Source organism: Plectropomus leopardus, chromosome 3, assembly GCF_008729295.1.
Source record: "Plectropomus leopardus isolate mb chromosome 3, YSFRI_Pleo_2.0, whole genome shotgun sequence".
Classification (NCBI taxonomy): domain Eukaryota; kingdom Metazoa; phylum Chordata; class Actinopteri; order Perciformes; family Serranidae; genus Plectropomus; species Plectropomus leopardus.
This window is the reverse complement of record NC_056465.1, coordinates 32,674,992-32,686,638: the sequence shown is the minus strand read 5'-3', so window position 1 is coordinate 32,686,638 and position 11,647 is coordinate 32,674,992. Positions and strand designations below refer to the sequence as shown.

The 11,647-nt window shown below is 36.1% G+C and overlaps 1 protein-coding gene across 1 annotated transcript in view; it reads left to right on the top strand.

Moving 5' to 3' along the window:
* Positions 1-8,607: 8,607 nt before the first annotated feature.
* Positions 8,608-11,647, top strand: part of sh3rf1 (SH3 domain containing ring finger 1) — a 50,739-nt gene continuing 47,699 nt past the window's right edge. The window contains exons 1-2 of the mRNA XM_042483491.1: positions 8,608-8,877; positions 10,600-11,099. Coding sequence (XP_042339425.1) covers positions 10,719-11,099 — 381 coding nt within the window. The 5' untranslated portion in view covers positions 8,608-8,877; positions 10,600-10,718. The remainder of the gene's footprint in view (positions 8,878-10,599; positions 11,100-11,647) is intronic.

Below are 11,647 nucleotides of genomic sequence, written 5' to 3'. Positions count from 1 at the left end.
ACAGATAATAATAACAAAAAGTAATATTTGATTATAAATTAAATGTTGTAAATCTTTATATAAAATAAACACTTTTTTTTAAGAATCTGAAGACATTTATTGTCTATTTTTTCTTCCTCTATATCATGTTGACATAGCAGTGCTTACAAATTAGCTGTTTTGAATTATACAAAATATTTTATTAATCATTTGAAACCTGGATTGACATCACTTTTCTTTTGCTGCTTTCAGACACTTTCACAAGTATTTGAACCTTTGAACTTAGTTGCATTTCTTTAAAAAGCATGGGGGAAAAGGCAATGAGCAAATTGGCAAGAAATGTCCCACAAACTGCAAAAAAATCAGTAGATTTAGATTTTTTTTTTTAAAGCTTGAAATTTTTTCTTGAAAAATACATATCAAATAATCATAGTAAAATATTTATATTTTACACAATCTTTTTTCGTGTAATTTCTCTTTTTTGCTTGTTTTTTTAAAAACATTTTTTTGCTCATTCTCAGGTAATTTCTTACTTTCCCCTAATTTCTTACTTATTTCTGGGTCATTTTGTCTTTTGTTGAGCGATGCCTTCCTTCCCGTGTTTTTGAAAGAAATTAAGACAAATTACAGAGTTTCAAAGGATTAAAGGATAATTTCAGCATTTCAATCTGGACTATATTTTTCAATGTTTTTGTAACAAAATGAATAATAGGAACAACATTTTTTGAAATTGGTCCAGTATTGAGCGAGAGCGCTGAAGCCACAGAACAGCGTTGGAGCATTTACTAAAAGGGCTTTTTAGCCACTGAGCGGCTCACTTTGTTATTCCAAGGGTCTGATAACATTATGAGGAGGATCCCAACAGTGAAAGACCTTTTTTTAAAAGATTATTTTTGGGGGGATTTTAACCTTTAATAACAAAACTGCTATCAATTGACAGGAAATGTGGGAGAGAGAGGGGGAATGACACGGAGCAAAGGGCTTCAAGTTGGAAACGGACCCGGGCTGCTGCAAAGGCTTCCACATATGGGGCACACACTCGGCCAGGTGAGCTTGAGGTGGCCCTTTTTGATAAAAAGACCCTTTTTGTTAATGAGAAACAGCCCTTAAATCGTTATCGCCACACTCACCAGACATTTTACAAAAAACAGTAATTTGAGCGACAGCCTTTTTTAAAAATCTAACTGGGTGAATTAGAGGTTTATTTCAACCAAACCAGAGTTGGTGATTGTTCTAACAGCAGAAACACAAACCAAGATGCCTTCTGTGACTTAAATTTTGTCTCTGCCAACCTTAAATGAAGTGTGTTTTATGAGGCTAAAGTTACTTTTTCTTTACATGGAGTCTGGTGGCTTTGGTGATGGTGATTTCAGGGCAGTTTCTGGATCAGGATCTTATAACACAAAGGTCTATCTTTGTAGGGATCCTTTCTATAACATTTTCAGACACTTAGAATAATAATCTCACAAGCACGTTTATTGGATGTAAATTGACGATGCCAATTTTCTCGATTGGTTACATTTGTAGCCTGTTCGCAGCCTCTTTCTCGCTCAATCCTGGACTAATTTTTTAAAAATGTTGTTCCCATTAGTTGCTTGGACACCAAAAGGTGGGAAAACAGTGTCCATATTAAAAAAAAATATGTTGATGTTACCCTTTAAGAGACTAAAATAAAATATGAAGGTCTTAAAATCGCTCTGCTTTTCATGGTTATCAGACTGCTGCCGCACGGGTGAGTACACAAGACTATTTTCATCCCCAGCCCTTCCACAGACCACTAACCCCTCTGTCAGCTAGCAAGATTTAAATTTGTAGTCGCAATCCCTGTGGAATAATACAACAAGAGCCACCAGTGTCACGTGGCTGTCACATCAGCCACGTCTGATTTAGTGTAACAGGAGAAGAGGGTGTGATTCCTCTGAGGTGGAGCTTAACCATGTAACTGACTGTAGCATCCTCCCGAAAAGAATAAACAAACTTATTTGATAATCTGGATTTGCAGCCTTTCTTAATTTAAATACTTAAATTATTCAAAAATCTGTAATTGTTTCCTTCTTTTAGACCCTTTGAAACCTGGACCAACATCAGATGTTTTGTGCTGCTTTCAGACACTTTTCACAAACCTTTGAAGCCTAAAAAAATGGGTTTTGATTTCTGTCAAAAACACGGGAAAAGGCAATCAGCAACATAGCATGAAATGTCCTTTGAACTGCAAAAAAAATTGTAAACAAGATAAGAAAATGACCTGAAAATCAGCTTTTTTAAAAAATAAGATATATAATATAAATATATATAAAAAACATATATATTATAACATATATGGTATAAATAAATAGTCAATAGATAAATAAAGTTCAATTAAAAGCCAAAGTAAAAACTTTTTTAAAATTATGTATTTGATAACATTGTAAATATGTGTTGTATGGGATCTAAATAAATAAATAAAATGCTATTAGTAATAATAACATAAATAAATAAAATAATATACTCAAACTGTAAATAAGAGATAAATGAATGGAGAACAGCACACAGTAAAATAATAAATAAATATTAAAAAATAAAAAAAAATGATTATATAGGGAGCATTAAAACTGTGATAGATAAATAGAGTTCAATTAAAAGTCATTTCTGAAAGTTTTTTTTAAGCTAGTAAAAGTTTTTTTAAAGTTATGCATTTGATTACATTATACATATGTGGTGAATGGGATCTAAATAAATAAATAAATACAATTACAATAGTCATAATAAAAAATAAATACGTTTTTAAAGGTTATGCATTTGATTACATTGTAAATATGTTGTATGGGTTCTGGCTGACTCTGGTCTTTCTTGCTCTCCACTTTAACTTTATTTTGGCTGTTAGTCAGAGGACGGACAGAAATAGCACTTAAAGCTGTTGTACGTACGCCGTGAACTACACAGAGCACTTCATTCAATATTTATGCTGCGTTGTGTTTGTTGTTCCATTTCGGATTTGGTCATTCTGTTTTATGTCCTGCTCCGTGGCTTTTATTATGCATGGGTGGTGGTTTTATCTCAGCAGTGATTTGCATTTTTCTTGTTTAGAGGCATGTAGAGTACATGAAGGTAAGCAGCTGTCAAACCATGCTAACAGCATGAAAGGCTATGAAAATGCTTATGGCTTTCTTTCCAGGATTTAATGAGGAAATTACATTATAGGTAAATGTGGAATTTATTTAAGTATATTTACTCAAACACTGTAGGGGAGAACAGGGTCAGTTGTCACACTTTTTACTTTAATCTCAATCCCTCATTAACTGTATCCTTAATATATTATTATGTGAAATGAGAGTCTAAAGTGTCAGGTAGGAACAGAGTGACCTGACTTTCCTTTAGCTTATTCTGTTCAAAAGTTATGGACTCTCAATTACGTACCCTTTGAACCCTGGAGCGACATCACTTTTGTTGTGCTGCTTTCAAGAAATTACTCAAAAAATAATCAAGAAAATTGTAAAAAAAAAAAAAAAGTACAAGACATTACCTGAAAATTAGGAAAAATAAAGAAAGTTAAGACACAATAAAACAAAAAAGAGTAAATACAAATGGTGCCCATGAATTATAATATGCAGGTTAGGGTTAGGGTAATGTAATTATAATAAATTATGATAATTATAATATAAATATAGTTTTTCTAAACTTTTTTCTTTTTCCCCTAGACATTTTTCCCTAACTTTTCAAGTATTTTTTATTGGTACTCGTACAATTACAACTTTTTTCTCATAAAATTACGTAGTCTTGTAATATTAAGAGTTTATTATCATAATATTACTATTTTTTCCCTCAAAATATTATGGCTATTTTCTCAAATATTCCAACTTTTTTCTTGTAATATTAAAAGCTTATTATCATAATAATACTACTTTTTTTCTCCAGATATGATTATTTTTCCAAAATATTACAGCTTTATTCTTGTAATATTAAGAGATTATTATCATAATATTGCTACTTTTCCTCTCAAACTATTAGGACTATTTTCTTATAATATTCTGACTTTATTCTCAAAGTCTCAAAATGTTTTTTTTTCCATCAATGTGGCCCTAAAAAGTCGTATTGCTACACGCTTGTTAGTTGCAATCTACAACCTCTCTGCTAGATAACACTAAATCCCTCACACACCTTATAATAAAGAACCTGAATACTTATTCCACCGCTGTTTATAGGCTCATTTTGGAGTCAGAATATAGATATTAAACTTTTTTCACTTTTACATCGGCCAACTGAGAGTTTTGTTTTTGATTTGCTAAAATAGACTCGGTGTCTGGGCCTGTGGCGGTTCACTAGTTAAACATAAAAGAAAGACATTAATAGCTTCAGTTCATTTGCATAAACAGAGCAACAGACCTCTTCAGTTCTTTGTTCAGGATTTCTGTTAGATATGATAACAATGCTAAAATTAGAGCGGGCTATGTGGAAAAAACAAAAACATCAGAATAGGTTACAGTCTCACACACTCTAACCCATTGTCTCTGCTTGACATTATACTTGGTAAGAAATTAATTAAATTCTCGGTTTGAATCTTCCATAAGGTCTGTGGCTGCCTTGATCCCGGCTCTCAAAGGGAAGAAATCACCCCACAGAGAAATATACGCACTGAACCGTTATCAGGCTGCATTCATTGACATTCAGCTGCGGTCCCTAATCTAATTTGAAAGCAGGTTGCCTGCGGCTGAGTTAGTAAGTTTGAAAGCCTTATCAAAGTAATACAAATGGAGATCACTGGATGAGTGTCCTGATCTTAATAGCATATTAAGCCCTTGAGATTCTGGTCTGGTTTCAGTTAAGACATCATTGTTTTTAAAAAAGTGAATTATTGTATTGTCTTCTTGTGAACAGCAGCTCTGCGCTCTGCTTTTTAAAAATGGTCTCTGGTATTCGCTGCATTTCAGCGTATCTTGGAGCGTCTATTTACAGTAATGGACTGTATGAGAGGGGAAATATTTCTGTCAAGGTTCATCCATTCCTGGAAATTGGGACATATGTCTTGTCATGTCCTCTCCCGCTTCCCTTGTCCCCATTTATAGGCTGTAACACAGCTGTCACTTCTATCACATAAGTGTGTGTGTGTGTGTGCATGCTGTGATTTTGATCTTTGCCTTCAGGTGCAGTCATTAAGAAAGATTATTGCCTTTTTTAAAGTCGACTAATCATTCGTGCCGCCGCTCTGAATAACATTAAGTAACGTCTGCTGAAGTCTTTTCAGAAAACAACACTGAATGTGTGCAGCATGTGGTAAAACACGGGGGTCACGCAGAAAAGGAGGGCAGGGGCCATTGTCTCAGCCGAGGTGGAGGGGCGGACTCGCTGCCTCCTCACGGCGAGGAAATATGACCTGAGGGCTCCTGAGGGCTCCTGCCGGCCCCCACGGGATCACATGTGACAGAGGAGATCCACCTCCATATAAATCTCCTTTATTGCTCTTTTCTTCCTCCCCTTCATCTCTCCGTCTTGCTCAAGATGCAGTGTCCTCCGAATGAGATAAAAATAAATCACATGTTTATTGTCAGGCTGTGTCTCACTCGCTCTCCTCTCCCTCAAATGTGCCTTTGCTGTGAAGGTTATTGGGAGTCAAAGGTCTATACCAAAATGTACTTTTTTGTAATAAAAGCAGCACGTTTGGAAAAGTGCTCACCCTCTCCCTGTGGGGCTTTTTTCTATTTTTATATTGGCCAATGACAGTTTGCTTTTCCCTCAAAAAAGGTAAAGGATAGAACAATCCAAAGCAAGGCTCTTTGTTTGTTGCAACTTATATTTCAAAAAAGATTTTTGTTTTTTAAAAATTAAAAAAATAAATTTAAACAACAAATTAACCATTTGAAACTTGAACGAATTGCCTTGACTTCTTTTTAAAACAAACATGGGAGGAAGGCAATGAAAACTGTAATAAGTTTAACAAAAATAATAGTATGGTAAAATAACAACAGGATACCGGCAACTGTAACAGCCTGCAGTTTGATTTTACTGGAACTTTTGACTTGTAATTTCATGTAGTACATGAAAATAACATATAATTTTTTTCAAGCAGGACTCAAGCTAATATAGCATCAACATCCTGTATAATAAGTAGTAGATTGTAACTACGTACATATACTCAAGTACTGTACTTGAGTACTTTACTACATTCCAGAGGGAAATAATGTACTTTTTTTACTTAACTATATTCATCTGAAAGCTTTAGTTACTTTACAAGTTAAGAGTTTTGCATAAAAAGCAAAAGAAAAGTTTTATAATAATAAGATTTTTAAAATTTTATAAATTTAACTACCCAACAGTTAGTGTAAATGCATGATTTTTGAAATTTATTTCATTTTTCTGGATTGGGTACTTTTACTTGTAGCACTTTGAGTACATGTTCCCGATTATATGTGCACACTTTTACTTGAGTAACAATTTTAATGCATGATTTTTATTTCTAACAAAGTATTTTTAGTGTGGTATCAGCACTTTTAATTAAACAGAGGATCTGATTACTTCCTTCATCACTGTGTATGTGACTTAAACTAAAAGCTTTCTCTCACTATAAAATTCTGTAAAATGTGACCACCAGATGTCCCTATTTACTCTCCAGTACACATTGAGCTTCAGTATGTTGCAAAAATTATAGTAAAATAATATCTTTCAGAGTAAGAAATAGTCTATTTATTGGTATCTGTTATATCAACAGGACAGAGCACATGTCTTTGTTGTATCTGAGTGTGAGAAGATTGTAACTGAGCGGAAAATGCTGCAGAAAGGCATCAGAAAAACATCCACATTTTGCAGATAATTTAAGTAGCTATTCCATTTAACTAAACTGTCAAGGGTGATGGCTTTCAGCTAACCGCGTTACATGTCCATGGCCAAATAATGACATGAAAAACAAGTTATTTTCCACCCCGCCTGTGAAAAGATGCTGTTATTTGACACATCATTACATACCATTAGACTATTCAGTTCACGCCCGTTTGACAACGCTGGACGCCGCCTTCAGGGCCGCCTCGGAAATTTGGGTCACCCACTGTGGAGGTGCTCAGCAGGAGTCAGCTTTCAGGTAATATTGGAATTAAATAATAATAGGGGAGACTGGGGAAGGGTTCAACATGGGACAGGTGAAACAACTTTATTAAATAATTTAAAGAATTACATAATTTTATATTAACCTTGTTATTGTAATTGTTCATTATTAAGTAGTAAGCCATTTTTGTTTATCAAACACTAATAAATAAATTAACTAAGAGAAGAAATTTATTCCAAGAGTGAGGAAGAGGGTGACAGACAGAGGGGTTACCCACAAGCAAAACTCGATAACTGTTATTTGATAATAAATAAATACTAATATAATATTATTGTTTAAATAAATATGATAAAATTGTTGTACTACAATGAATATCTTTTAGCAAACAATGCTTATAGACAAAATGTTAAAGAAATAATAAAACTGAATGTGTTTTTAAGATGTTGCAAACATCCCTGCGTCAAATAAATATTGTGTAATCAAATTAATATTGTGAATGATATGTTATATGTAATCATGTTTAAATGGTACGGGCACAAACCAGACAGATGTAAGTTTACACATAAAAATTTGGTTGGTGTTTTTCAAATAGTCTCTGAGTTACAGGATATTCAAACAGGTGTTACAACAGGTATTTAATCTAAGTGTGTGCCCCCATCGAAAACAGTCTTTCCCCCCTCAGTGGTTAGGGTTGGTGGGGGCACAGGTGCACAGGGACCGGGTGAAAATAATTCAAGTTTTCCGTATAAAACCAAATATGGTTATTTCTGAATAAAATAAAATAAAATAAAATAAAATAAAATGAAGGGTTTGATCGAAATGCTAAGGAGAGGCAGTTATGTAGCTCTCATAATTCTTTGACAAAATTCTTGGTAGGTTATATATTTGTGGCTTTATTAGTCTATCAATTTTTTTTTTTTTGTTGCATTTTTTAATTAATTATTGTATCAATTACTTACACGGTGGACGCTTATATTTCCAAATGTTACAGTTCTATTTTTTTTTTTTTAATTTTCTAATTTTTTTGCTCAAACTTAGTTTGGTGATAAAACCATAAAATGATAAGTATTGTAAGTACCAAACCATAAAACAACGAGGGTTTGATGAGGGTCACACATACTGACGGGGAAACAGTCTTATCTTAATTCACTGTGGTGTGTATGTTTATATGCATGCATGCATGTATGTATGTATGCGTATATATATACACACACACACATATATATATATATTGTTTACCCGTTTTTATGTGTGACCATCAACATGCCCCTGTAGTTAAATGTTTTAGGTTTTGAACTGAATTGAAATAGACATCAATTCTTTGAAAAAATTCTTGTTAGGTTATATATTTGTGGCTTTATTAGTCAATTGTTTTTTGTTTTTTTTTTACATTTTTTAATGAATTATTGTATCAATTACTTACACGGTGGACGCTTATATTTGCAGATGTTACAGTTCTTTTTTATTTTTTAATTTTCTATTTTTTTTGCTCATTTGTGCACATTTACTACTTGACCCCCCCGCCCCGTGGGATGGTCCCGTTTCCGGACAGCCCCTGAAGCCGTCACACGCCCTCCCCCTCTCCGCTTGTTTCCAGCAGCTCCGTCCAGCAGAAACACAAGTAGCGGACTAGCATGGCGCTCGGTGCGGTCGGAGTTCCGTTGTCTCGCTCGTGTCCTTTTCATGTTAGGTTTAACTCTTGTATCTGACAAAAGTATATTTATACTACACGCTGTACACCTCAAAAGAAAACCTTTCCTGGAGGAGCAGCGGTATTTTGTCCGGCGGATAAGTGGCTGCTTTATTCCAGATAGCTTGCTAACTAGCAAGAAAGCAAAAATTGGGAGATACGAGGCAACAAGAGGAGGAGTCCTGTTTTGGAAGAGGTAAAGCTCAATTGAATTTAGTTAGCGAATGCTTTTAAAGTGTTATAAATCATTTGGTATCGTTTGAGAAGTTGTAATACAATGTATTTTTACAGTACAAAAGCTGTGAAAACTTCTAATTGTTACTTTAAAAGGTGCAACATTAAAAGTAGCGCCCTCGCTAACGAGCGATGTTTGCTAGCAAACTTACTTTAAATTTGCACATTAGTTGTTTTAATTCCTCGCGTTGCCGATAAAACAGCAATACGCTGTCGTAAAAAGTCACATAAGTACCAGTACACGTTTTTCATGCTACGTGTTACGTAATATTGACATTTTTTTCCTCCGGAGTAGCGTTTTCTACTATCGCTGTACAAGCTCGTGTTTTATTGGAGAAATGTCGTCTTGTGATGTCAACATCTGTAAAACAGGTTGCATCAGGCAGATTTGGTGATGGTATTTTGGTTAATAAGTAGACAAAGTGAGTTTGTGACATTTAAGATGGATTTCTCTGCATGTTAAATCACAGCCTTTTCACTGTTGAACAGGTTTGGAAATTAACTCTTTTTTTTCCACCTGCCACTGTGGCTGCTAGACACCCTTACCATTGTTTTTTGGCTTCAAGTGAAGCAAATTTAACACCCATTTCTGTTGTCATTGAGATTTTTACCAGATTAACATTTTACTATCAACATAAAAGTTTGGGTTTTATCAGAAGACATGTAAAGAAATGTCTTTTTGTGATGTCAGGCTGATTTGGTTGCAGTATTTTCATTAATCAACAGACAAAGTTTGTAACAGTTAAGATGAATTTATCAGCATGTTTTCACTCTTGAAAGACAAATCACAGACTTTCACAGTTGACCAGGTTTGAAAATTAACTTTTTTTGTCCACCTGTCAATGTGGCTGGTGGATACCGAAATCTAGATTACCATTGTTTTATGGCTGCAAGTAAAGCAAATTCAGCAGCTGCTTCCGTTGTCATTGACATTTTTACCAGATGAACATTATACAATCTGTGTACAAGCTTGTGTTTTATCAGAGAAATGTCTTGTGACTTCAGCATCTATAAAACAGGTTGCATCAGGTTGATTTGGTTGCAATATTTTTTATTACTCAACTGACAAAGTGAGATGGCAAGATTTTTGTAGATTTCTCTGCATGATTTTTGCTCTTGAAAGACAAATCAAAGTTGTTCACAGTTGACCAGATTTGGAAATTAACTTTTTGTCCACCTGCCACTGTGGCAGGTGGATACCAAAATCTATCAGCTATTCATTAGATAACCCCCGTTACTTTTGCCTGGAAAATGATGCAAATTTAGCAGCCACTTGCTTTTCTACCAGTATTTGGCTGGCAGCTATTGACCATACAAGTTGCAGGATCCAACATCACAGTTTCCAGGTGTAATTATCTTCTGTTGAGTAAATCAGGTTAACATGGCCTTCAATCCCCTTCCACGTCACTCACGTCACTCTGACACCCAACAGAATAGTAGCTTCGTGTATTGCCGTGTATTGCCAGTGTTGTCAGCTCATCATCACTTAGCTGCAAATCACTGTGGCATGAATGTGTCAGTTTTTTCAGTGTGACAGCTGAAATGTAAGATTTCCAGAGCTCAACGAATGACGCCACACGTGACAGTTTCAGCCATATGTGATGTCTTTTATATGCTTAGTAACCATGACCTATTTCCTGTGTCCACAATTAGTTAATTTGCATGTGTCGACCCTGTTTTATAGCTGATGCAGATGCCATGGCCACAGCCGAGGTATGGGAGTGACGTGACAGCACTGGTCCTGCATCCGAACCAAAACCTCATCATGTTTTTCTGCTGAAGTAGTGGCAGAGCACACAGAGAATGGACGAGTCAGTGTTGTTGGATTTGCTTGAGTGCCCTGTTTGTCTGGAGCGTCTGGATGCCTCTGCGAAGGTCCTTCCCTGTCAGCACACCTTCTGCCGCCGATGTCTCCAGGGCATCCTAGGCTCACGTGGAGAGCTGCGCTGCCCAGAGTGCCGGACGTTGGTGGAGTGTGCCGTAGATGAACTCCCCAGCAACATCCTTCTCGTGCGCCTGTTGGACGGCATCAAGCAGCGGCCCCGAAGGGCTGGCCCAGGGGCAGGAGTCTGCACAAATGGTACGTCTGGAGCCGTGGCCAGAGCACACAGCAGTGGATCCAGGGACCAGGGCACCCCAGGAGCACAACCCCAACGAGCTCAAGCTAAGAGCACCCTCGTACGGGTTAGTATACTCACTGTGACTGCACATGGATCAGTGAGCACGAATCTGTGTTTCCCATTGTTAGGGTCAAGCTGAAACAAAACAGAGAAAATCTGTGTGGATTAAAAGCAGCATGTTGCATTACTGGCGCTCTAATCTTTGCTGCGGATTAACTGTTATCATGGTGATCCGAAAGCCAGCCAGTTGACTAGCAGCCCAACATTACTAATGGCAGTGATTGAGAACAGTTAACAGTTGTGCCAACAAATGATTCTGCTCTCTGTGCCGACGGCAGCCGGGCTTTTCCCATCAGAAAGGATCTCAGTTTTGTCTCAGTTGCTGATAATGCCAAATGCAGAAGTCTTTCTTGCACTTGAGATCTCTGCTGTATTGTGGCTTGTGAATGTACGTGAGAAACGCAGGGCGGGACTAGAGTGTGGTTGTTCAATCTCTAGTGCTGAAAGGAGTTGTAAGGTATAGTTAGAGAAGCAGAAGAAAATTGTGAAATGTTGGGGCCCTGTGTCTCAGCAGTTTCATTCAAATAGAAAACAGGGAGAGAAGTGAGCTTT